This window comes from Sus scrofa, chromosome 6 (genome assembly GCF_000003025.6).
Source record: "Sus scrofa isolate TJ Tabasco breed Duroc chromosome 6, Sscrofa11.1, whole genome shotgun sequence".
Classification (NCBI taxonomy): domain Eukaryota; kingdom Metazoa; phylum Chordata; class Mammalia; order Artiodactyla; family Suidae; genus Sus; species Sus scrofa.
In genome coordinates this window covers 75,850,723-75,877,280 of record NC_010448.4, presented here as the reverse complement: position 1 = coordinate 75,877,280, position 26,558 = coordinate 75,850,723, and the positions used below count along the sequence as shown (strand labels likewise).

The following is a 26,558-nucleotide window of genomic DNA, read 5'->3' as shown; positions in this document are numbered from 1 at the left end:
GAGTCATTTGCAGCTCAGCAGAAGACAAGGTTTAATCCAGCAGAGATGAGAGAGCCCCCAAGGTTTTGCTCAACCTTCAAGGCTCTTGTTGGTGCTCTTCCTCCAGGAAGCCTGTCCTGACTGCTCAGCCTGTGTTAATTTCCCTCTTTTCATCTCCTCCTTCTCACTAAAAGGCTCAGAGGTTGTTCCCCAGTCATCTTGTATATGGCAGGTTTGGGGAATGCTTGAGGCTGTCTAGAGGGCCAGGAAAGAACCTTAAAATAATGATGAAGGTGATAATAATGGTAGCAGTTACCATAATTGAATGTTCCCATGCCAGGCATTGGCTATGCGTTCCACACGCACAGTCACATTCAATTGTCCCCATAGCCCTTTGAAGTGAAGGCCAAAGTGCTTGGGCTGCATCCTGGCTCTGCCACTCCTCCCTGGCTGTGTGACATGGGGCTAGTGATTTAACTTCTCTGTGCCTCAGTTTCCTCATCTCTAACATGGGGATGAAGATAATACCCATGCATAGAAGGGTTGTGAGCATCAGTTAACAGAGGTAAAGGCTCTCGGGCAGTGACTGGTATGGAGCGAGTTCTAAGGGTCATGGCTAATATTATAATTATCTCCATTCAACAGAGGAAGAGAGAGCGTATCAAGAGGTTAAGTGATTTTCCCCAAGGTCAGACAGCTGCAGAGCCAGGACTGAACCACCACACCCACTGCCCTTTCTCTGCCCGCAGTCTGAGCATCCAGGATTGCTAAATCAGGGCATCTCTGAGCCAGAAGGGACTTCAGGGTTAAGCCAGCCCTGCCCCCGCTTGTGAGGCAGGTAATCCTTTCCCAGAACCCCTGGGAAGTGGTCCAGCCTCTGCTAGAACCACGAGACAGGGTTCTTGGAGGGCAGGGACCACCCCTGCTTATTCACTCTGGGTCCCCATGCCTGGCACATACTAGACCCCAAAGAAATACTTGATGAATGCGTGAATGGACAAACCAGGAGCTCTCCCCCAGCCCAAGGTGGTGTGGTTCTTGGAGGCCCGAGAGTCCCTCGTTTGAAGGTGCCAGAGGCTCCAGCCTCCACTCTGTGACTGTCCTCACCCACAGCCCCCTCGGCCAACCCTAAAGTGGCCCATCTATTCGCATCACCCGAAGACACAGCTGCCTTTGCCTCTCATGGCCCCAATCCGTCTTCCATCCTCTAGGAAGCTCTGCGGGGGAGGAGCCAGCCCCAGGCTTCCTGGAGCAGGTCAAACTAGAGACACATCTGCCCAACAGGCAGGTGAGTCACCCCCATGGGCACGCAGCACTGGGGGAGGTACTGGCACCAGCTGGCACAGGGATTCCCCCCCCATCACCCCTCTGAGCTTCAGGAACATCCCAAACCCCTTCCACACTTCTCTGCCCACCACCTATCCCAACAACAGGGCTTGAGCTCCTGCTACCACACTTGGCTGGGCCCGCTCCAGACTTGGTTCCTTCCCATGGCCAGCTACTCACCCCTTCTCATCTAGGGCCCTGGGACCAACCCCATCTCTGCTTCTAAGTTCACTCTAATTTTTCAAGTTTTAGTGGGGATACCGGTTCTCAGTGAGGGGTGGCTTTTCCCTCCAGGGTATATTTGGCAATGGCTGGAGAGGTTTCTGGTTGTGCTACTGGTACCTAGAGAGTGGAAGCCAGGAATGCTGCCTAGCATCTCACAGCGCTCAGGACGGCCCCCATGACCAAGAATTCCCATGCCAACAGTGCCGAAGCTAGAAACTTGGTCCAGGAAAGGGTAGGAGGCCTTCGAGATGGGAACAGGGACATGGTTCTCCCTTTTCCCTTCCTAGTTCCCCAATTATCTGTGTCCTATGAGCAGCCTTGGAGCTGGGACCCCTGGAGATGCCTCAAAAAGTAAAGTATTTGGCTTCCTGGCAGTTCCCAGAGCCCAGCTCCTGAAACCTTGGCCAAAGCTCTTCTTTACTTCCAGAGACAAGGGGAGGGAGAGAGAGAAACAGAGACAGAGAGACAGAGGGAAAGGGAGAGAGAGAGAAAGTGGCCTCACTTCCAGCCACTGGCTTTAACGACAGAGCCGTGGCCATGGCACACAGCAGGGATATATACATGGGTGTTCTTCCTCAAGTGGCAGACAGCTAAAAGCACCCGACACTTGGCCATGACATGAACGGGTTTAAACTCTGCTTTGGCCACTTAGTACCTGTGTGATTGAGCCAATGGCTTGCCTTCCCTGTGCCTGTCTTCTCATCTGTCAAACAAAAAGAAGCTGATAATAAACCTACCTCCTTAGGTTGTTGTGAAAGTCAAATCTGAGAGTTAAAGTTCCAGGGTTAAATTCAAGAGGCTTGTCAGCCTCTTAGAACAGTGCTTGGCACGTAGTAAATGTTATGTTAAGTATAAGTGGTTTTTTAAAAACCGATTGATTTTCTGGGGGTTCCCTGATGGCCTAGTGATTAAGGATTTGTGTTTCACTGCTGTGGGTTCCATCCCTGACCCAGGAACTTCTGCATGCCATGGATGAGGCAAAAAAAAAAAAAAAAAAATCGACGCTCTGCTTTCAGAGCTCATAGGCTGTGAGTCAGCGAGCGGGGACGGGGTACACCTCTTCCTAGCCCAGTGAGACCCCCAGCTCAGCCTGCAGCATCCTGTGGATAGAGGGAAGTCCGCAAGCCCCATAGCACCAGCAGCCTCCAGGGCCCTGCAGCAGAGCCCAGCCACTGCAGGCCTCTCTACCCCTATTCAAATGCCCTGGTCAGGGTCTTTAAGAAGCCTGGCTGAGAAAGGCAAAGACCCAAGCTTCCGTGACTGGCTGCTGTTCTAAGCCCAAGGCTCAGGAGAGGGCAGCCAAACCAGGCCTGAGCCTTGAGGAAGCGTCACACGGCTGGCCAGGAGAACCCTGGGGGGTCAGCCCCGGGTCACCCTAGGGGCCTGCAAACCTCCAGGCTTCTGGTTCTTACCCATAAATGTCCACGAGGGTCTCCACGCCAGCCACACACACAGCGCTGGTAGGATGCTCCAGGGACACACGCACGATCCTCTGCAGAGACATGCTTGCCTTGGATCCGGCTTGAGCCGCGAAACCCCTTGGCATGTGGTTTAAAAGCACCTGGCCCCGCCCCCTCAGCCCCGCCCAAGGTGCTAGCTCATTGGCTCCAGTCCTGGAAGCCCAGCCCCTTCCCAGAGCCAGGAGCTCAGGATTGGCTGGAAAGAACCCAGTATTTGCATATGAACCTATTGCTTCCACTCTATGTGCAGAGGAAGTTAATTTCTCACTTTAAGGGGAGCAGGTACATTCCCACAGGTAACTGCCCAGGGCACCAGGGTCTTGGGGTGTGCAGAGATGGGGGGTATTGATCTGGGGCCCTTCGCTTTCCACATTCATCTCTTCACCCCCTTTCCTGAATTTTCAGAGGATATACTTTAGTGGGGATCTTCTGTACCCTGCTGGGGAAACGTGAAATTCCAGATTCCCAGACACAATCTCCAATTTGATAAGCAGCTTGGCATCAGGATTTCTGTTTGTTTGTTTTGTGTTTTGGCTGCACCTGTGACATGTAGAAATCCCTGGGTCAGGGATCAAACCCAAACCACAACAGTGACCCAAGCCACAGCAGGGACAAGGCCAGATCCTCAACCCACCTCATCACAGGAGAATTTTTTTTTTTTTTTTACAAGCACCCCGATAGCATTTTGATACACATTAAGGAACACCATCCTTTTCCTTAAGAGCCTGGATTTTAGAGGTGGGACTGAATTTTAGCCCTGCCTTAGCCACATCCTGACTGGGTGACAGGGGGGCAAGTCACCTAATTGCTCCCAGCCTCACTTGAGGCATCTGAAAAATGGTTATTGTGAGACTTAAATGGGACAACAGGCACAGAGCTCTAGGGTGGAGCGCAGCATTATTTTATCATGGGTGGTGTTGTTACTATTATTACTGTTAGATGTCAGAAGCCTCTGGAAGGAAAAAGTAATGACGGTGAAAACCCTCTCTAGCCAGGAGGAGCTTAGGATGTCAGAGTAGGAATATTCACTGGGCAGGTGGGGAAACTGAGGCCGGGGGCATTCGGCCTGCTGAAACAGCAAGGGATCTTTGAAAGGAGTCTCAGGTTGGGACCCATGCTCCATTAGGCACTGGCTGTGTAGCCTTGGGGGGTTTTGCCCCTTGCTCAGAGCCTTGGTGTTCTCACCTGTAGAAAATGCGGCTAATCGCCAGCTCCTGGGGAGATAATGACAGGGATACACCCTGCCCAGAGAGGCTCCAAAGATGCTGAACAGAGTTTTCCTCCCTCTTCTCTGGTGATGCTGACAGTCTGAGGCAGGGTGAGGACCTGGATCTGTTCTCCCGAGTCCCCAGCTGGTACATTTGCATGAGTTCAATAATCTCAGCAAGACTCTAAGACTGGGATTCCTATATCCCAATTTCTGGTAAGGATGTTCTTCTCCAGGAGAGATGTTGGGCTGCTGGGTCCAGTGACAGCTCCACTTTTTTGGCTACAAAGTGGCTCGGCAGCTAACTCAGCTCTGGGTAACTATCAGAACTCAGGAGGAAACCCCAGGCAGTCTCCTTAGCTTGCTTGTGGGCACAGTTGGGGAACAGGCAGAAAGTGGAGGCTTCCCTCTGGGCATTAGCCCACTGTGCTGGAGACAGGACCAGCCTCCTGCTCAGAGCCCTGTATCTTCCTTTGGAAGTAGACCCATACCTTCACCTCTTCCTAGTTAACACACATCAGCTTTAAGAAAGAGATCTGTGTGCTCATTCAGACTAAAGTGTCCATGACTAATGGGCAGCAACTTTTTGCCTCTTAGGCCACAAGAGAAGCTAAAATGAAGTGAATGAATGAGTGAGTGAGTGTCAAAGGGAGCCACGCGAGACAGCACGAGGTATGTACAATGTGAGGGGTGATACTTTTCAGGCCCCTGAAATCAGACCACCGAAGCTGGGTAACTCAGTAGCTTTAGAGGTGGGAATGAAAAGGAATTATAGTGGCCTTTGGCTCTGGGCACCAGTGCTCCTTTGGAATCTCCCACTCTGCCATTAGGGGCCAGCTCATCTGCCCTCCAAGAGATGGAAGAGATGGCCCAGGGATGGGAAAGGGATGCAGAGATGGGACCCACCCTCCCAATAACCGTCTCAGCAGGGCAGGCAGCCTCACGGCAATGGGCATGTGCCAGCCATCCTGCTGTATCAGCCTGCTTGCCTGGCACTGGCCTTGGAGGCTCTCCCAGCTGGGCAGGAGTTGCCCATGGCCAGTGGAAGTTGAGCCAAGGAGCTAGTAGCATGATGGGTGGGACTGGAAGCAGCCCCCCACCCTTTTCTCCCTCCTCCCCACGGCCCAATGAACAGAAGCTAAGGAGGCAGCCACTTGGAAGAAATGCATGTTGACATTTTTTATTAATCAGAAAGGCGGTGACCAGTCACCTGGAACATTCTCAGAGGGAACATCAGGGCTCCCCTCCATAGCCCAGAAGCCATTCCCGAGCTTCTGGCACTCAGTGCCACTCTGGAAGGCTTGCTTCCCGCCCTCCCCATCTCTCCACAGTGCCCACTCCCCTCCCACCTGCCGCCCTTTCCCTGGGGATCCCCGGCTGCACACCCCTGGCTGCCGAAGCCACTTCCTTCCCGTCTTGGCTCAGTCTAGGCTGCATCATAACTGGATGCGAGCAGAAAGGCACAGGCTAGAGCGGGGGCTTGCCCATGGGGTGCCACAGAGCCATCCAGGTACCCTGCCCTCCCCACCTGAGACCAGAGTGGTTCTGTTTCCATCAGTTTCATATATTGGGTTTCCTTGGTGGCACCTCTGGTTGCTAAGTGTTCCATGGCCAAAAGAGATCAAGGGCAGCTGGCTCAGTCTAAGTCTCACCCGGGGGGCCAGTGAGAAAAACCCAGAAGGTTGGCGCCCAGGGGCTAAAAGCCCCTGAGATGACCTCATAGGCAGTTGGGGGGAGGAAGACAGGCTGGTTCCCTCCTGTCTATGCTTGTCTGGGGTAGGGGCCACCGCTCGCCCTGCAGGGGCCCCGCCAGCTTGCCTGTGTACATCTCAGTGACCTCAGCCAGGGCCAGGATGTGAACTGTCCCTGGCAGCTCTGCCTTCCTTTCTATGAGTGGGGACACAGGCCAGAGTTCCTATTGCGGCTTAGCGGATCAAGAACCCACCTAGTACCGTGAGGATGCTGGTTCGATCCCCGGCCTCACTCACTGGATTAAGGATCTGGCGCTGCTGCAAACTGCAGTGTAAGGCATGGATGCGGCTAGGATCTGGCATTGCTGTGGCTGCAGTATAGGCTGGCAGCTTCCATTCAACCCCTAGCCGGGAAATTTCCTTATGCCGCAGGTGTGGGCCTAAAAAGACAACAAAAAAGGGGGGAAATCACAGGCCTGCCACAAGGGTTACTCATAAGGGACACAGCAACTATGTACGAGGCCTCTGGTTCTGAGAGAGACAGGGCCAGCCTTCCCTCCCACTGCCTGCAGAGCCAAGGGGAATAATTAAAGACTATTAAAGGAAATTAAACCCCACCTTCAGAGATATCCTAATGGCCCCTCCACCCACTTCTAACATCTGGGCCCCCCACGCTTGGCTGCAGCTGGAGCAGCCAGACCCCCTCGCTCTGGGATCCAAAATCCAAAGCCTGGGATCCCCAGGGCGCAGAAGCCAGGCCTCAGGTTTTAACCTTGTGCTCAGCTTCCTCTGCCTCCCCAGCCTCCTCGGTGTGTCCTCCTCAGGCCTCACCTTGGCCTCGCAGCGTTTTTGAGCCGGAAGCAGTCAGCATTCATAATTAAAGGCTTTCTAAACAGGTAACAAGCACCCTTCTGAGGATAGAGGCAGGTATTAAAGGGGTTTTGTTGCCTCTATTTTTTTTTTTTAAATAAGCCCTCAGATGCTGAGTTTTTCTGTCCTCATTTGCCTGTGTCAGTATGGCTGAGGGGTGCCAGAAGGTCACAACCTGGGGGTCTCCTGCAGGAGAATACAGCTGGCAGAGGAAAGTGGGTACCTCAAACCCCCCTTCCTGGTCTTAAAGAGCCAGCAGGGGCCTAGACCCCAGACCCTCACACCGAGGCCCAGGCCCTGTAGGCCCCATTCCTGGTGCAAACACGAGGGAGTGTCAAATCGGGGGGCAGAGGGGTGGGGTGGGAGGGATTCCAACTGGGGTGCCGAGGCCACACACAGCCATCCTTGAACGTGCTAAGGCTGTTGACCTTTTTCAGAACCCCTGGGGGTTGTGGATGGGAAGAGGAGCGAGAACGAGGGTGAGCCTTCTCGAGCTGGGTAGGCCGCTCCAGAGGTGAGGGTGTGTACTGTCCATCCCAGCATCCTGGTACCCATGGCGACCAGCACGTCTGTAGGCACTCGTGGGGATGCAGGCCAGGTGGAGGTTCCTCGCCCTGGTGGGGTCACCCAGGAGGTGGGCAGCGAGGATGGAGGGTGGGGAGCAGACTCAGGGCACCATGTGCCACCACTTGAAGGGAAAGGGCTTCCGGCGCACGTTGGTGCCGCAGTGGATCTCCCCGAGCAGCTCGTGGTAGGACAAGTAGTCATCAATGAAGACACAGCGAAGGCCCAGTGGCTCCAGCAGGGAGCGCACCTTCTCCTCCAGGCAGCAGCGGCCATTGATGATGGGCCCGAAGGGCTTGGGGATGCCCAGGTACTTGCCCAAGACCACCATGTTCACCTGTAGACGAGAGAAGGCAGGAGTTCCTGCTCTGGCTCGCAGGTTAAGGACCCGATGTTGTCTCTATGAGGCTATGGACTGGATCCCTGGCCTGGGTCAGTGGGTTAAGGGTCCGGCATTGCCACAAGCTATGATGTAGGTCGAAGATGTGGCTCAGATCCAGTGTTGCTGTGCCTGTGGTGTAGGCCATCAGCTGCAGCTCTGATTTGACCCCTAGCCTGGGAACTTCCATATGACATAGGTGCAGCTGTAAAAAGAAGAAAAAAAAAAAAAAAAAAAAAAGAGGGAGAGAGAGAGAAGGCAAGAAAGACAGTGTTTAGCTGGGGATGCTTTAAACCTGAGGCTCCTTCTGGGTTCTGGCTATAGCAGACCCATCCTCAGGGCCTGCCCCATCTTTGCCAGCATCCCCAGGCTACCAAGGCTGGTACTCACTTAGGAATTAGGGCTTATAGAAGCAGAGTGAACAAAGATTCCTGTTTGGAAGAGAGGATTAATAACAGGCAGGGGCTGCCGGCAACATACATGGTAACATTATAGAAATCAAGTTTCGCCAACACTTTCTTCCATCTATCAGAAAATTAGATTATGACAACTTTGTTAGAACAAGATTTTACCATCATCTGCCAGAAACCTGTTCAGCAAATGTACGCATCTACAAGGTCCATTGTGTGAATGTTGTAGGTATGGTGCATTTGTGCAGTGCACGCCTTGGTCAACTGTTCCTAGAAGGCTTGTTACCGTTTATTGAGCATCTTCTATGTGCTGGATATATCATCACTAAACCTCACAGCCTCCCTCTAGGGCGTGGCTTGGAAACATCAAGTAACATAATTAAGGGCACACAGAGAATATGGAGAGATGGGAATTTGACTCAGATCTGACTCATGTCAAAATCCGTGCTGTTTATAACAGCTCTGTCCGAGTGTAGCCCTGGGGCTGCCTTGGGTGCCGAGGAGTTGGGGCAAGGTCAGAGAGCCCTTGGGGACACCTGGGTTTATCTCTGGTGGCCTCCCTGCTTCCCTCCACAGGGAACTGGTAGAGGGCCTTGACCCTGGGAAGGCAAGTCTGTCTAATACAGGGTGTGGAAGTTTCTTAGAGGAAGCCTCTGGCCCAGATGGATGGAAGGAGGAACCGTCCTTGGTGTTCAAAGGGGATACCCTGGACTCGCTGTCTCCAGTGTTACTGGGTCACCTTGGTGTAGGGTGGGCTGCCCTGGACTTGGTGCCCTCCCACTCTCTGTACCCCAGCCCCTCTAGTCTGCCCTACAAGGCCATCCACAACTAGGACCAACACGGAGCCGGAGGATCCCATAGGGTCATGCCATGGCCTTGGCCCTGAGCTGCCTAGTTGCCCACTAATGGGCCAGCACATGCTGGGGTGGGAGTGGGGCACACAGAGGGACTAAGGGCCAGGGGAGGGCCCAGGAGCTGGATTCAGGAGCATCACCAGCCTGACTCTGCTTCCTCCTGGAGACTGGAGGCCGCTCCATGTGCTCACTGGGTGACCTCAGCAAGTCAACCACTCTCTCAAAGGGTGTCTTTCCCCATGCGACAAATGAGGGGCTGAGTGTTCCCTAAGGGCCCTCCGGTGAGGACATACTGGGATCCTCTAAGCAGGGCCTGCTCTGAAGCTGGGGCACTCCCACAGAGTGGTATGTGCTGGGAAGGGGGCTCCCAGCTGGTGTGGACAAAGCCACAGCCCCAGGAGGGCTGACCACGGTCCTGGGCCCTGCCTCCACCCTCAGCCAGAACCAGAGCCGGGCCACCCGTTAGAGCTTTGCTGTCTGATGCAGTCGCTGTTTTAGCCACACGTGGCTGCTGACATTAAAATTAAATAAAAGCAAAAATTCTGGAGTTCCCATCGTGGCTCAGAGGAAATGGATCTGACTAGCATCCATGAGGATGCAGGTTCAATCCCGGGCCTTGCTCAATGGGGTAAGGATCCAGCATTGCCATGAGCCATGGTGTAGGTCATAGACATGGCTTGGATTCTGTGTTGCTGCGGCTGTGGTGTAGGCCAGGAGCTCCAGCTCCGATTCAACCCCTAGCCTGGGAACCTCTATATGCCATGGGTGCAGCCCTAAAAAGACCAAAAAAAAAAAAAAAAAAGTAAAAATTTCATTCCTCAGCCACACTAGCCACATTTGAAGCCCTTGGTAGCCCCACGTGGTAGCTTCTGTGTCATACTGGAGGGATGCTGAACTTTGCTATCATCTGAGAAAGTTCTAACGGCACTGCCCTAGAGCAGGAGTTCTCATGCAGGGCGATTTTGCAACTTCCCAGGGTATTTTGCGACCATCCTGTGATGCACAGGACAGCCCCCACAGCAAAGCCTTCTCCAGCTCCACCTACCAGTAGGACCGAAGGTGTGATGTTTTGAAGTCTCTGCTGGGACCCCACAAAGAGGAGTCAGGAGTGAATGCAATCCTGGTGGGGAAGCTCCACCACATACATTTGCCTCCAATCAGGACCCCAGAATTGACTCCCAACCTTTGGCTTGTCCAGTGACAGAGATTCAAGTTAAAGGCCCCAGGCCGAAGAGGGAGGGTCTCCCAACCTGCAGAACCAGCCCCTCACATCAGCCAATACCCCAACATCCCTTCCCAAGGCGTTAATGGGCACTTTGGGCAGGACTGTAGGATAGCATCGCTCAGGCCCCTCCCAGGGGCCTTCCTGGTGAGATCACACCTGCTCATCTGTTTGTCAGCTGCCTGAGTTAATGACAGCCAGGGAAGCAGCTGCCACCTGCCCCCCTGCCCAACTCAGGAGCCCTGCTGAGGAGCAGACAACCAGGAGTCAGAGGGCACAGGGGATTGGAGGGGGGGGGCAGCTGAGGCCCAGGAACAAAAGCCTGAGACACTGGAACCAAACCATGCTTCCTTTTTCCAGTTTGGAGGGGGAAGAGTTCTTAATTGTGGGGGTCCGCGGTGTGCACTTGTGGGATGTTTAGCAGCATTGGCGGCCTCCACCCACTAGATGTCAGTAGCCCCCTCCTCGTGCGGCAATCAAAATGCGCCCCCCCACCCCCACCCCCGCGAGGGGGCAAAATCTCCCTGGTTGAGAACTAGTGATGGAGAAGTACTAGATCCGCCCCCAAGCAAACACCGGAGAGGTCCCGCCCCAGCCTCTGTCCGTTCGGGGAGTACTGCCCTTGGATAGATCTTTGCTCTCACCATGTCAGGGAAGAAGGCTTCCGCGAGGGAGCCCCTCAGGATGAAGAGCTGGGGGATGTCGACGATGTCCCGCTCCGTCAAGCCCAGCTCCCGCTTCAGCATCTCCCGGTTCCAGTCGATACATTTCTGGGGGCAGAGGAGAGAGACAGGCACCCAGGGAGCCAGGAAGTTTGCAGCATCTCCTCTGTGCCCTTTAGCTCCTTTGAGCCTCACAACAGCTTGGTGCCATTGCTACCCTAGATGGGGAAGCTGAGGCTCCAGTGACCCGCCCGAGGGCACCGAGCTAGGATGGCGTGGAGCTGGGGTTTGAGTCCTGGGCAGTTTCTAGTTCCGCAAGCGCCTGCCGCCACCCCACACTGTCCCCGCCACAGTCGGGCTGATGCTCCTGCTCAGTTCAGCCATTTAGGAGAAAAGCTCTCTGCACGGATGGGCAGAAGCACAGGCCCTCCTCGCATTTACTGAGCTGGATTCCCTGCACGTGGCGAGCATGAACCCTGCCCTTTCCTGGGACCGCCTTCCGCCCTGTGTCCTCACCTCTCTAGGTCTCCTTGACTCCCACCCACCCCAGCCCTTGCCCCCAAGAGGCCCCATTTTCCCAAGGCATTGCTCTCATCACACCAGACTTCTTTTTTTCTTTCTTTCCTTTTTTTTTTTTTTTTTTTTTTTTTTGCTTTTTTAGAGCCGTACTTGAGGCATATGAAAGTTCCCAGGCTAGGGGTGGAAACCAAGCTACAGCTACCTGCCTACACCACAGCCACAGTCACACAGGATCCTTAACCTACTGACAGAGGCCAGGGATCGAACCTGCATCCTCATGGATCCTAATGGAATTCCTTAACTGCTGAGCCACATTGGGAACTCCTCACCAGACTTCTTGGGGCAGGGAGCGTGGGGGCGGGGGGGGGGTACTCAATTCTTCTTCCCTGAAAACCCATCATTTCCGCAGAGCAGGGTAAGCTCTCCCCTATCAGACTGGCATGGCTGTGTCTCTTCCATCAGACTGTGGGTTCCCAAGAGCAGAAGCCCTACACTACGCAAAGGTCTCGGCAGGCCCAGGGCTGAACTACCCTGGAAGCAGCAGGTCCTGGGGTTGCTCAGCTCACCCCCTCACCTGTGCATAGAGATTGTCATTCCTGAGGTGTCTGTCTGCCAGCATCTCATTAATGCTTCTCTTCGCCTTGTGCTTTAACCCTGCAAGAGAAAGAAGAGAGTAGCCGGTTCGGGGAGTACTGTCTGGGGCCACCTCCGGCCTGGGCTGCAGAATCCGGGCTAGGATTTTCCTCCTACCTCAGTGCCAGGGTCTGCAGGTAGGATGGAGAAAGCCAGAGACAGGAAACCCTGGCGGGGGGTGGGGGGTGGGAACAAGCTCTGGCTGCAAGTAAATCCTGGGATGGATTACAGACTCCTTGAAAAGGGACTCCTGCTCTCAGGGCCTAATTATTAAGGCATGGCTACCTACCATTACTGAACACCCGCCATGCTCTGGGGCTCCTGTTATATTTATTATTTTATTATTTATCTTTAAAATAATGAGAGTTCTCTTGCAATGCAGAGGGTTAAGGCTTTGGCAGGCACTGTTTTTGTGGTGGCCCAGGTCACTGCTGTGGTGAGGGTTCGATTCCTGGCCTGGGGGCTTCCATGTGCTGTTGGCATGGTCAAAAAATAAATTAAATTAAATAAAGCAAAATAAAGCTGGGTTGGGTTAGTTATCACCGCACATTCAGAAAAGAGGAAACAGAAGCCCTGAGAACCCACCCTTGACCTCACAGCCAGCAAGTAGTAAGACCAGGATCCGAATCCAGGTCCATCTCTGCTGAAGGCTACCCACCTCCCTTCCAGTGCTCCAGTGCTTGGAGGAGAATGCTGAGGTCCTTGGTGGGGAGTGGGGAGGCGCTCAAAGAGCCCAAACAGGCCCTTGGAGGGTCTGCCAATTCCCGGAGGAGGGTCCACAGAGGGACCACCCTCCTGGCTTCTCACCCCTCCCTCTCTTGAGCCCCTGGCCCTGCTGCTCCCTGCTGTGTAGCCCTTGATAAGCTGCTTCCCCTTGCTGAGTCTCAGTCTCCTCCTCTGTGAAAAGGGATCAGGAGAAGCAGGTGGGTGATTCCATTGAGCCAAAGTGTGAAAGTGCCTGCGCAGACAGGCACAAGGGAGGGTTCATGGCTTCCGGTTCCTTTCCCCTCCTAGAGGTGGGGCCAGGAACATCCCAGGGCATGGAGGAGGCCACCCTGTCTCTGGGGCAATCACTGGCCCCTTGGCTTCCATCCTTGGCCCAAGAAGGGAGCCTCCTCATCCTTGGCTCCCATAGGAAGGTGCTGGAAGTACCAGTGATGCTGGGCTCTGAGCTGAGGCCTGGCAGACAAAGGGCCTGTGAACAGCATAGCCATGAAAGGCCCAGGGCTGGTGACAAGAGGGCAGGGTTCAGCAGGGTGACAGCTTCGCTGCTACTTACCATCAAACTGGGCTGCCTCCCCGTAGCCCTCCTCCTTCTTCTCATGGAAGAGTTTGAGGCAAGCACTGGGGCTGGCCAGGAGCAGCCGGAAGCCCTGGTACAGAGGGAGGGAGAACGGCTCAGTAGACAGGTTCCCCCTAAATGCAGGAGGGCCTGAGTTCAGAGGCCAGACAGCACATGGCATCTCCCCTCTGCATTTCTCCCAATCCTCCAAGCCGGTTCACACCTCCAGGCCTTTGCCCATGACTGTCTCCTTGCCTGGAGGTCCCTCTTCACTTTGTCCACCAGGAAACTCAACTACTGGTCCCTGGGAGGTATCTCTCCCAGGCTGCCTGCTCCCTGCAGACTGTGTCCTCCCTGGTCACCTCTGCAAGGTGATGAATGATCAACATGTTGGTCCAAAGCCCACCATCTGGGTCAGAATCTTACCCTACTAGTTGATTGCCCTTCTGAGCCTCAGGTTCCCCATCTATAAAATGGGGGCAATGAGAGTAGGTCAACCTCATCGGGTTGCTAAAGGATTAAATGCATTAAAACACGCATACCCCACAGGTGCTCAATAGATATCACCTATTGTCAGTGTCATTTCTGAGTCTTGGCCGAGAGGTTTGGATCAGAGCAAACACTCAGGAAGTATGAGTAGTGAGCGAATAAGTACCTTTCTGACCTGAGTTCCGACCTTCTCCAGGAAGCCCTCTCTGATTAAAACCCCCTGGCCTCGAGGATACCCTGATTCCAAGCTCCCGATGAACAGAGGCAGCAAGCTAGTTTCAGGTGGCTTTGCCTTATCCCAACCCATCAGGTCAGAGAGGGGCAGAGGTGGCTCAGGCAAGAGGAGAGGGGACATACCTTTTGGTCAGAAGTGGGCACGAAGCTCAGAAACTCATCTACGTGGCCCACAGAGAGCCAGTCTGAATAGAGCTCCACGGGTGCCTGCACCTGCTGGGCATGAAGGAAGTCGCGCACCACCCTGGCCATTCGCCGCCCACCAGACCTGGCGGGGAGGGAAAGAGCAGGGTCTCAGGTGCTTCCTGAGCACTCCCCACCCAGCCTCACCTCCACCCTCTGAATGGGTCTTCTCTTATCGCTGCTTCCTGGTCCCAGCCCCCAGGCACTCCTAGGCACCCACTGTCCATCCTGGCCATCGCCCAAGAGACTCTGTCCCTCCCTCACCCCGAAGCCTCCTCCGCAAGGCCAGGAAGATCCTGCTGCCCCTCCCAGCAGCAGAGACAAATGAAAGACCTCCATCTGCCAAAGGGAACTGAAGACCCTCACCTCACATCCCAGGAGTCAGAGAGGTTGACTCTTTACCCAAAGCGCCCAGCCCTGTGTTCAATACATGACTGGAACCTGGCAAGCACTGCCCCCCACCTTAGCCCAGTGTGGGGCCCGGAACATTCTGGTTGGGGCAGGGGTGCTTGTTTAAATTGAAGACTCCTAGGCCTTGGCACCCTCCACGTCTCAGAGTCTTTGAGGAAGATGAGACCCATCCGAGAATGTGGAACCTGCCTTTTGACAGGCATCTCGGCTGGTTCATGTGCAAGAGAACTGCTCCTGTCCATCCTTGTGTGTTCAACACTGTCTAAGCCCTAGAAGTTCCTGAAATGAGGTCCCGGTGTTTTCAAACCACCTGTCATTAGCAGAGGGCGGGGGTTCTGAGAGGGTCTCGAACAGGGAACAGGGTGGGGCAGGAGCTGGGGTCCCTGAGGTGTGGGAGGAGACATTGCCAAAAGCTGCCTGTGTGTGCAAGGATGCTGCCTTGGGCAAGAGCCGTGTCCCCATTTCACAGATGAGGCCACTGCAGCCTAGAAAGTTCCAGAGGGCCACTTGTCCAAAGTCAGAACAACATATGCTAATCTGGGCACGTTCCACTTTTCCCTGGCACATGTTACCATGTGCAAACACACACACATATACCACCTTTATAGAGAGATTTTTTTTCCCCAATATGTTTTACAAAAAAAGGGGGTCACATTTCTTGCACTTGCTTGTCTGGCGTAAGGACATATGGACAATCTCCCTGACCCACATCCAATCTGGTTCTACCTCAGACAGAACTTGATTCAGCCCTTCCCCTCCTCCTCCTCTGCCACCATCTGCCCAGGACACCTCCCTCCCTTAAATAATGGCAGTGGTTTGCCCCTTTTCCTGGTCTCTTGGCTTTTACCCTTTGCTCTCTTGCAGTCTAATCAGAGGGTGGCTTTAAATATGTCAACCATGTCCCACCTCTGGACAAAACCCTCACATCTCTCCCATCCCCCTCCTCATAAATGCAAAGTCCTCACAATGGCCAGGACAGCCCCCACCGCCCCCTCCTGCCACACTCTTTTTCAATCACTCATTTCTAGCCAAGCTGGCCTCCTGCTATCCTTGAACACATCAGATGTATTTCTGCCTCAGGGCCTTTGCACATGCTGTTTTCTCTTCCAGGAATTGTTGCCCACTCGGCATATCCCTCACAATCTCCTGGTTTAACTCAATCATGACATTCTTTCTCTATGAGGATGTTAGGAGTGGCAACAACCCCTCAACTGCCTTCCCAGCTTTATCTTTCTTTTCAGCGTTTGGTACAATGTGGCATACCTGATACCTTGCTTATTGTCTGGCATCCCACTAGAATGGAGGCTCAAGGAGGGCTGGGATTTTTTGTCTAGGTGCACTGATGTAACCCCAGGACCTCTTCTAGAACAGATGCTCAAAAAATATGTGTGAATGACTTTAAGGCTTTGAACAGCTGAGAGTCCACGGTCTATATAACTTGAATATGTCATCAATAAAACTACAAGGGAGACCCAAAAAGCAGTGACATATGACAACACTGATTTGTCCATGGCAAATATTTCCCTTGTATTTCTGTTGTTTTAATATAGCGTTGGCAATTTAAAAAGACCTCTCTTGAGATGGTGACAAGGGATTAATCTCCAAAATTTATAAACACCTCCTACAGCTCAATACCAAAAAAAAAAACAAAAAACCAATCCCATCAAAAAATGGGCAGAAGATCTAAACAGACAATTCTCCAAAGAAGACATACAGAAGGACAAAAAAACACATGAAAAGGTGTTCAACATCACTCATGATTAGAGAAATGCAAATCAAAACCACTCTGAGGTTCCACCTTACACCGGCCAGAGTGGCCATCATCGAAAAGTCTACAAACAGTAAGTGCTGGAGAGGGTGTGGAGAAAAAGGAACCCTATTACACTGTTGGTGGGAATGTACATTGGTGCAACCACTGTGGAAAACAGTATGGAGATTCCTCAGAAAACTAAAAATAGAACTACCATTCGATCCAGCAGTCCCACTCCTGGGCATCTATGCAGAGAGAACCATGACTCACAAAGACACATGTACTCCAATGTTCATTGCAGCACTATTTGCAATAGCCAAGACATGGAAACAACATAAATGTCCATCGACAGAGGAGTGGATCAAGAAGATGTGGTACATATACACAATGGAATATTACTCAGCCATTAAAAGGAAAGAAATAATGGCAATTGTAGCAGCGTGGATGGACCTAGAAATTATCATGCTAAGTGAAGTCAGTCAGATGATGAGACACCAACATCAAATGCTATCACTGACGTGTGGAATCTGAAAAAGGACAGAATGAACTTCTTTGCAGAGCAGATACTAACGCACAGACTTTGAAAAATTCATGGTTTCCAAATGAGACAGGTTGGGGGTGGGGGATGCACTGAGAGTTTAGGATGGAAATGCCTTAAAATTTGTTTGTGATGATTGTTGTACACCTATAAATGTCATAAAATTCATTAAGTAATAAAAAATAAAACAGTAAGGTGGTGAAGTAGAGAAATTGTTCCTGAGCAGAAAATGGCAGGAATCAGAAACATAAAGTTGGAGTAGGGGCAGAGTCCTCCTTGGGACTCCCTGAAGCCCTCTGCCTGGTGGCAGGGGGATGGACTGGATGACTCCAGCCCTGGGAAGCCTCAGACCTGGCCTCTGAGTCACAACAAAGCTGCCACCAGGAGGCAGAATTGTTCAAAAATGGTTTTATTTATTTATTTGAGATCAGGAAGAGATTTGTCTTCTACAGAGACATGACCAAAAATGGTTTTATTTTATTTTTGTCTTTTTGCCATTTCTTGTGCTGCTCCCATGGCATATGGAGGTTCCCAGGATTGGGGTCTAATCAGAGCTGTAGCCGCCAGCCTACGCCAGAGCCACAGCAACGCAGGATCCGAGCTGCGTCTGCAACCTACACCACAGCTCATGGCAATGCCGGATCCTTAACCCACTGAGCAAGGCCAGGGATGGAACCCACAACCTCATGGTTCCTAGTCGGATTCGTTAACCACTGAGCCACGACGGGAACTCCCTGAATGTTTTATATCCCTACTTATTTATTAGGTTTGCCTCTTGTCTGTTTCTCTCTGCTAGCATGTATGTAGGTCATCTGTTTTGTTCATTGCTGAGATCTGAAGCTGAAATAGGATCCTAGCACAGCCACCTGGGTGTTAAATTGTAATTTGGGCTCCAAGGAAGGAGACCTGGATTCTGACTATTCCACTAACTTGCTGTGTGGTCCCAGGCAGCAGCTGTCCCTCTCTGAGCCTCAGGGCCCCATCTGTCCACCAAGAAATTTTGTTGCTTGTTTTCAACATAATGGCCAATGGAGTGGGGCCCAGCTGTGCGGGAGACCCTACACCTTCCCCTCTGGGGTCCTTGCCAGAGCCTGGGAGTTTCCCAAAGATTTCTTTTGTCCCCAGCACTGGACCCCAGACCCAGCATATCGAAAGTCTCAATAAATATTTATTGAATTGATAAATGAGAGCATGAATGAGTGTATTCACTTCACTTATCTAAGCCTCAACTTCCTCATCTGTAAAATTAGGAGAATAGTCGTCCTAACCTCAAGAGCTATTATAAGAGTTAAAGGCAGTCAGTCACCTGGGTAAAGGCTGTGCTCACAGCAGGCAGGTGATCAATAACTTTTATCCATTGAATTACACCTGCTTCAAGGCAGATCCATTACGAGGGGTCCAGCTAAACAAACCTAAGCGGTCGGAAGGTAATTAATGCGAATCCTTCATGCCTAGTAACAGCAACCGTTGAGCTAGAACAGGCCTTCTTTATAGGCCCATTTTGCTGAAGAGGAACTGAGGCACGAAGCATAAAATAATTTGTTCATTTAATAATGTATCTTTGTCCACTGATTCCTTTTCTCTAGTACCTGCAACAGTGCCTGGCACTTGGTGGGCATGCAATAAATATTTTAAATGAATCAATCAAGCACCTACTATGTGCCTGCCACTGTGGTGGGCCCTAGTTAGGTGGTGTACCCCAAATCACGTGGTCATCTAAGAAGTGGCAGAGCCAGGACTCAGACTCAAATTCATCAGATTTCAAAGCCTGGGCTCCTTCCTCCCAGGTCCCTCCCTGAAGCACAGAATGAGTGCCCAGAGGTCCCGAGGCCCTTCTGCCCCCAGGGCTGTGAGCAGGATCTGGCCCAGAGTAGTAGTTCTGAGCATGAGTCATTGGCAAGGTGAGTATACGCCTCTGGTCCTGGCCAACCTCAGCCTGGGGCACCCAGCCTGGGCATCCAGTGTCATGCCTGGGGTTGGTGCCAGGAAGCCTCACCTCACCTGATTCAGAGCCCTGAGGCCACCGGGGCCACCCTGACTTTACCAGGACAGCCTGGCTGCTCTGGGCCCTAGAGCAGATAGCCAGGGCCTGGGGAGGTGAGCTGGGACCCACCTGGGCTCCATGCCAACCCCACACAAATGAGAAGGTGGCCTCTGGGGCCTGGGGTGGGTTTAATCTTTAGGCAGGAAGCAGGGATCCCATGAGCATCCCTGTGCTGCACACCCCATTTCTGACTGCCCACAGGCTGGGTGGGGACCCACCGAGGGGGATTTAGCAGATGCGGTCATCTGAGTCCTAAACCCTAAATAACTTGCTTAAATAACTGGCTGATGATATCTGTCCAGGGTGGGACCCATCAAGTCACCTCTGTCATTCTGGTATCCTGACCAGCCACTCACCTGCAATCACATGGTGACCTATTGGCCCTTTCAAGCTGTTGCTAGGACAGCAACTTTAGTTTTCCTTTTTTTTCTTAGGGCCGCACCTGCGACATATGGAAGTTCCCAGGCTAGGGGTCGAATTGGAGTTAGAGCTGCTGGCCTATGCCACAGCCACAGCAACACCAGATCCAAGCTGCTTCTGCAAACGTAACCACAGCTTGTGGCAATGCCAGATCCTTAACCCACTAAGTGAGGCCAGGGATTGAACCAGCATCCTCAGGTCCTTAACCCACTGAACCACAACAGGAACTCTGATAGCAACTATTTTGATCTCCCAGAAGAGGTCAACAGATCCATCTCCTACCTCTGCATGGAATTCCACATTGCCTCCCAGCTCTTCTGATTTTTCAAAAGCAGCCAGAAATCTGGCTTTTTATGTGTGGCCTCCTGATATATGTATATTTAACATTGGTGGCTAATTTTGCTCATTAAATCCAAAGCAGGCCAAAAGACTGTGGGCCACTAGTATGTGAGTTTTCCCTAACATTATGTGATCTTTCAAACTTAAGACTCTAGGGATCTGAGGCTCCCATTCTAGGATTCCAGGCAGGAAGCTAGGACCACTTCTCAGACGGAGCGGAGCGTCAGAGTCGTGTCTGTGATGCGGGGATGCGGGAGTCGGAGGTGGAGGCTGCATTCGGTCTGCCGCTCTCCACCACTGCCCTGGCTTCTCACCTGGGGAAGCTACTTCCAATGAGGATCCGGCCCAGCGGGTATTCTTTGCCATCCACCGTGACCGGCGGGCTGACGTCCAGGTTGCCAAAGGAGTCAAGGCCGGAGACACCAGCGTAGTGGGTTTCCCGGGTTACATATCCAAAGTCAGGACCCTGGGGGAGGACGGGTGAGACCCGCCCCCCAGAAGGAGGAGTCAGTTAGGACCGGAAGAGACTGCTATTGGGGCGGGGGTGGGGCAGCGAGGGGTGGTCCTGGGGGATTCCCATCCCCCCAAAACCAACTGTCCATTTTCACAAATCCTCGCTGTGCCCTGAGAATGGTGCTATTAACGTCGGAGCCCAGGACAGAACAATCGCTAGAAAATCCCCAAATGTTTGGAAAGAAGGTAACACGCTTCTAAGGAAGCCATGGGTCAAAGGCGACATCAAAGGGGAGATTAGACAATATTTTGAAGCGAAAGATGATAACAACACAGCCCATTAAGGCTGGCAGGATGCCAGCAAAGCTGCTCTAATAAGGAACTGTCGCAGCTCTAAACACGTATGTGAGGAAGAGAAAGGGGTGAAAAATCTTAGCTTCCATTTCTAGCTGGGAAAAGAATAGCAAACTTAACCTAAAGAAAGTGGAAAGAAGGAAACGATGAAGACAGACCAGAGATCAGTAGAAACAGCGCTGGGGTCAGGCCCTGGGTTGACGCAGACTCACGACTCAGGCTGCAGGGCTCACTGTCACCTCCCCAGGGACTCATCCCTGATCCCTACAAGCTAGGGTCAATGTCCCACTCTGTGTGCCCATGAGCTCCTGGACTTCCCCATTAGACACTGGCATTGTCCTGGCGGTGCGAGAGGAGGGCTGGGAAACAGGCAGAGACGTGGGCTCTGGAACCCAGACTCACCTCAAAAGCCTACAGGTTTGGCCCAGCAGTTAAGCACAGGGGCCGTGGAAGCAGCCCCTCTGATTTTTTTTTTTTTTTTTTTTTTTTTTCTATTTTTTGGCCACCCCACCGCATATGGAGTTCCCAGCCAGGGATCAGATCCCAGCCACAGCTGTGACTGGCAGCAACACCAGATCCTTTAGTCCACTGTGCCAGGCTGCAGATCAAACCTGTGTTCCAGCTCTCCTGAGACGCCACCAATCCTGTGGCACCACAGGGGGAACTCCTAGCAGCCCCTCTGATTTTGCATCTTGGTGCCACTACTAACTAGCTGTGTGGCCTTGGGTTAGTTGCTTAATCTCTCTGAGCCTCAGTAAGAGAGAATAATAATAGCATGTATCCATGAGTCCACGTGGATTAAATGAGCAACCATGTAAAGCTAGGAGAGCCCAGACCTCAGGACACAGTTGCTGGAGTGGCTCTTGTTGCCCTCCTGTGCACAGCAGGCGGCATTGTGCCTGGCACATAGTAGGTGTTCAGAAGACCTTCATTACCTGAAGAGAGGCCCCAGCTCACAAAAGCAAGAGTCACGAGGGCTCACTAGAGGTACATTCCCCCCAAAGGCAGTTTGGTCTCAGGGCTGATTCCTAGGTTTACTCCCTCTTGGGGAGAAAAGGCCCCCAAGGAGGATTTTGCTGGCCCACCCATTCCAGAACAGGGGTGATTTGCATTTTATTTGCATTTCATTTACATATTCTTCCCAAACTTTGAACGGACTGCATTCGCCAGAGCCTACTGCCTGTGTAATTTTGCTGCCCCTAGAGGACTAGGTCCAGACAAGACTGGATGTCCTATAGGAGGAACCACCCAAAGTGTCCCCACTCTGCCCTTTGCCACATACCAGGACCCTCTTATAAGGGAAATCCTTCAGTCCTCTGTTCCTGGGAGAGTCAAAGACCACTGGGAAGGATTTGTGAGGGGCCTCGATGTAGCCAAATTCCATCTCGTCCTGGGAACGGGAGAGAAAAAGATGACAGTGGCGGCCTTGGTGTGGTATTTAGAATGGGGTAATCCCCCCAGGCCTGGGGCAGGGCAGGGCAACAGATTTTCCCCAAGTCCTGGAGAGGGCAGGAGGCAGGGAAAAGAGGTGCAGTGAGAGAACTCTGCCTGGGACCTGAGCATCTGGAGGGAAGCGGCAGAGACTAGGGTGATACAGGTGGGGGAGCACCCCCTAGACAGCACACCCCCAACCCTGAGTCCTGGGCCCAGGCTGCCCTGGCTTCTTTAGGGAGACAGAGGCTGGGCAGGAGCCCACACAGGCCCATTTTCCCAAAGCCAAGGTAAAGGACAGGGTCGGGTCTCCCAGGCTGCCTCTCTCGCCAGGGTGGCTCTGGCACCCACCTGGATCCAGCGGTCATTTCGATTCTCAATCTGAGGGCAGACAATCAGCTTGCAGTTGGCTTTCAACACCAGGTCGGACATGTCATCCAGAAACTTCTCATTTGAGCCATGAGCATCCACGACACTGCAAAACACAGGGAGAGGGGAGTGAAATCATGACCACTGACTGTGGCCTTGCCTTAGGGCCAGGAGGCAGAGAACGGATGGGGTGGCTTTGATGCAGTCCGTGATAGGCCCCGAGTGGCCCCTGGGTGCAGGGGTTCAAACACCGCCCCTGCATTCCAGAGGCTCGGAGGCTAATGACAGAGACGGATAATGTCCTCCAATCATGGGGAGGGGCAAGCTCAGGGCTGTGGTGCCCAGAGGCAGGGCACCAAAGCCCTGGGGTCTGGATCTGCCAGGCTAAGGTGGTAGAAGTGGGCAGGGAGCCCCATCACTTCCCATTTCTCACCATAGACCTAAACAAAGGAGTCAGGGGGTAGGGGTTAAGGAGCAAACAGAAAGAAAGAGTTCCCTTCTGAACATCTGAACCCATGTCAGCAGAACAAACCTGTTTGGCCACACCCTTCCCGGCCTTTTGACTTGGGTTCCAAGTTACCCAGGGCCCTTTCCCCTGGTCCAACCTCTGCTGCAGAGCCTGGAGCAGCCTGGCCAGTCAAGGCTCACCTGTCCATCAAGGGGCCTGACAAGGATTCTGAGAGATGGAAGAAGGACCAGACCCAGGCTGGGCCAGGACTCACATGGGCTCCTGGAGGCCAGGGTCCCGTGTTCTCAGCAGGCCCAGGAGGCTGAACAGGGCCTGGCCCCACTGCCTGGAATAAATCCAAGATGTTCTGAGGCTGCTACAGGCAGGACAAGCTTAGAGGCAGGGGTGCTGGCCCTGGAGCCAGGGACCACAGCCAGGACCTTAGCTGCTCAGAGCAGGTAGGGTTGACAGGCCCAAGCCAGCTGCTGTCCTGTACCCAACTTGTGCCTGTGGGTGCCCTCCGGTGGAACAATCTCTCCCTATCTCTAGTGCAGAGATAGCGGGAGGGCTACAGGAGGGGTGAGGCCTCACCTGCACACATACAGCTCCAGGGGGGCCTGGGTGTTGGGGGTCATGATCCAGGGGGCCATGCGGAAGGCCACGGTGTCTGTGAAGAGGGGCACCTCTGGCAGGGTCTGGGGGGAAAATGAGGACTCAGTGGGCCCTGCAGGAGCCCCATCTGACCTCAAGCCCCACCCTCAAGCCCCCAGCCTCCCAGCCCTGGAGCCTCCAAATGGGTCCCTGAAGCCCATCACCCCCCCAACCCAGCCCCCGACGCTGTCCATACCTTGGTGTCCACCAGGCTGACACTGAGAGAGACCAGCCCCAAGAAGTCAGCATCAGGAAAGGTGAGCCCCTCCACATAGAAGTCGATCTTCAGCTCCCCCGGCTGCCGCTCCACTTCGTAGGACAGGTGCTGGGGGCCCAGCACCTGCTTGTAGTCCGAGAGGGAAGTCCCACCTAGGGAAAACCAGAGTCAGCACGGGCGGCAGGTGGGGGCAGTGCCGGGACAGGGGAGTGGGGCTATGAGGATGTGGGGACAGGAGACTGGAGGCCAGGAATCCAGGGGCAGAGCCACTTTTGTACTGGATCTACTTGGGCTCCTCTCCAGCTCTGCCATGTGGAAGCTGTGTGACCTCAGCTCAATGACCCAACCTCTCTGAGCCTCAGTTCCTCATCTGTGAAATGGGATAACATTCTGTTTCTCACAAGGGTGGTGTAAGCTTTAAACCAGATAAGGAAATAAAAGCTGCTGGCACAGGTGTTCCCGCCATGGCTCAGCAGAAACTAATCTGACTAGTATCCATGAGGACACAGGTTCGATCCCTGGCCTCACTCAGTGGGTTAAGGATCCAGCATTGCCAGGAGCTGTGGTGTAGGTCACAGACAGGTCTCAGATCCCACGTGGCTGTGGCTGTGGTGTAGGCCAGCAGCTATAGCTCTGATTCAGCCCCTAGCCTGGGTACCTCCAAATGCCATGGGTGCGGCCCTAAAATAAAAAAGTAAAATAAAATAAATTTTAAAAATACATAAAAATTAAAAAATCTGCTGACACAAAAGGTGAAAGCAACCCAAATGTCCATCAACAGGTGAATAGATAAATAAATTGCAATCTATCCATATGCTGGCATGTTATTCGAACATAAAAAGCAATGAAATACTGATACACACTCCAGCAAGGATGAACCTGAGAACACTACACCTGCGAAAGAAGCCCAACATGAAAAGCCACCTATTGTATGATTCCATTTGTACGAGATGCACAGAACAGGTACATCTGTAGGGACAGAAATTGGATCAGTGGTTGCCTAGGGCTGGAGAGTCCCCACAGAGAGGAGCAGAGAGGAGCGACTGGATGAATACAGGGTTTTGTTTGGGGGAGATGAAAATGTCTTGGAATTAGAACTTTTGTAGTGGTTGCACAACATTGAGAATGTCCGACTGGATTTCTTTCTGTCTTTTCTCTCTCTCTTTCTTTTCTTTTTTTCAGCCATATCCAAGGTATGTGGAAGTTCCCAGGCCAGATATTGAATCCCCACGTGGAACGCCACGGGTGCAGCAATGCTGGATCTTTACCCCACTGCGCCACAGCGGGAACTCTTAGAACATAGGAAATATCACTGAACTGCTCACTTTAAAAGGGATAATTGTATTTATTTTGCTTTTTAGGGCTGCACCCGTGGCATATGGAGGTTCTCAGGGTAGGGGTCTAACTGGAGATACAACTGCCAGCCTACACCAGAGCCACAGCAACGCAGGATCCAAGCAGTGTCTGCAACCTACACCACAGCTCACGGCAATGCCAGATCCTTAACCCAAGGAGCGAGGCCAGGGATGGAACCCGCAACCTCATGGCTCCTAGTCAGATTTGTTTCTGCTGCGCCACGACAGGAACGGCTAAAATGGTTAATTTAAAAAATGAAAATAGAAGTTCCCACTATGGCTCAGCAGTTATGAACCCAGCTAGTATCCATGAAGAAGCTGGTTCAAACCCAGGTCTCGCTCCGTGGATTAAGGATCTGGCATTGCTCTGGTTGTGGTGTAGGCCGGCAGGGCAGTTCCCATTTAACCCCTAGCATGGGAACTACCATATGCTGCAAGTGCGGCCCTAAAAAGCATAAATAAATAAATAAAATTAAAAATTAAAACAATAATATAATGGCTGATTTTATGTTATGTGAACCTCACCTCGATTTTATTTTGAAAGCACCTGGCACATAATCGTTCTGGCCCGTCCCCTTTTCCCCTGTCCTGAGGGTTGTCTGGGAAGTGTCACCCTGGCACGTGCTTGCTCACTTGCAACAGGAAAGCTTGTCGGCTCACTCACTGAGACTTTGCTTCCATCTTATATCACAAGAGTTTTCAAGCCAGACCTCTGCCTAATCTTCCATCAGCTGGTGCAGTCAAGGAACCTTCTGGCTCTTTCCAGGCTCATTGAGTTTGAATAGAGGAGGATGAAGAAGGAAGGGGCAGGAGTGGCCTTTTGCTATTTATAAAAATGAGTAAGGACACCTCAGGGTTAAGGATTGTGGGGGTTTTTTTGTTTTGTTTTTTGTTTTTTTAAGTCACAGACTTCAATTAATAAACTCTCTGGCAGAACAACTGGATTCTCAGGACAGACCTGGGCCTCAGCTTTGCTAGTCCCTGCCCCCAACTCACCCAGCCTGGATAGTGCTTTTCATGCATCGAGAACTCATTCCATGCTGATCAATCAAAGGAGGGATGGGGTTGGGGGAAGGGTCGGGCAGTGCAAAGAAGAGGGGCTTTGGTGCCCAAGAGACTGGCTTTGAATGCCTGCTCCACCTCCTGTTGGTTGTGTGACCTTAGGACAGTGAATTCATGTGTCTGAGTCTCAATTTTCCCCTCTGTAAAATGGGTCTAGTTTGGGAACCTCTTTCTTGGACGATACGTCAGGTCCTGATAGAAAGGCTGTTCATAAGCTTTTGTGAGAGCTATAGAACAGTGATGGAAGAAAGGAGAGACATGGATAAGAGAGGAAAGAAATGGTTGGGGAAGCAGAGGATGGAGCAGGGAAGGAAGAGGTCCCCCAGGCCACTCACCCCTAGCACAGAAGACACCCAGTCTTTTGGAATCAGAAAATGGCACACTCAAGACCAGCTTGTGGTTGTCAAAGAGCTCCTCGGGGGCCCCGCAGCTCAGCACCATTGGGGACATGTCCTGCAGGTCTAGAGAGAGCAGTGCCCATGAGACAACCCTCCCTCCACCCACACCCTCACCCTGGATGGCCTTTT

General features: G+C 52.6%; 2 protein-coding genes across 3 annotated transcripts in view; both read right to left on the bottom strand.

Annotated features, from left to right (window-relative positions):
• PADI3 (peptidyl arginine deiminase 3) overlaps positions 1–3,062 on the bottom strand; it is a 35,995-nt gene extending 32,933 nt beyond the window's left edge. The window contains exon 1 of the mRNA XM_003127646.3: positions 2,943–3,062. Coding sequence (XP_003127694.1) covers positions 2,943–3,034 — 92 coding nt within the window. The 5' untranslated portion in view covers positions 3,035–3,062. The remainder of the gene's footprint in view (positions 1–2,942) is intronic.
• The window catches only part of PADI1 (peptidyl arginine deiminase 1), a 41,877-nt gene continuing 20,670 nt past the window's right edge, over positions 5,352–26,558 (bottom strand). The window contains exons 6-16 of one of the 2 annotated variants that reach the window (XM_003127647.6): positions 26,367–26,492; positions 23,594–23,766; positions 23,338–23,441; positions 22,281–22,404; positions 21,781–21,888; positions 20,006–20,157; positions 14,130–14,274; positions 13,281–13,374; positions 11,943–12,022; positions 10,832–10,957; positions 5,352–7,659 (exon numbers count right to left, since the gene is read on the bottom strand). In XM_003127647.6, coding sequence (XP_003127695.3) covers positions 7,426–7,659; positions 10,832–10,957; positions 11,943–12,022; positions 13,281–13,374; positions 14,130–14,274; positions 20,006–20,157; positions 21,781–21,888; positions 22,281–22,404; positions 23,338–23,441; positions 23,594–23,766; positions 26,367–26,492 — 1,466 coding nt within the window. In that variant the 3' untranslated portion in view covers positions 5,352–7,425. The remainder of the gene's footprint in view (positions 7,660–10,831; positions 10,958–11,942; positions 12,023–13,280; positions 13,375–14,129; positions 14,275–20,005; positions 20,158–21,780; positions 21,889–22,280; positions 22,405–23,337; positions 23,442–23,593; positions 23,767–26,366; positions 26,493–26,558) is intronic. The other variant, XM_021095426.1, reaches the window with a different exon arrangement.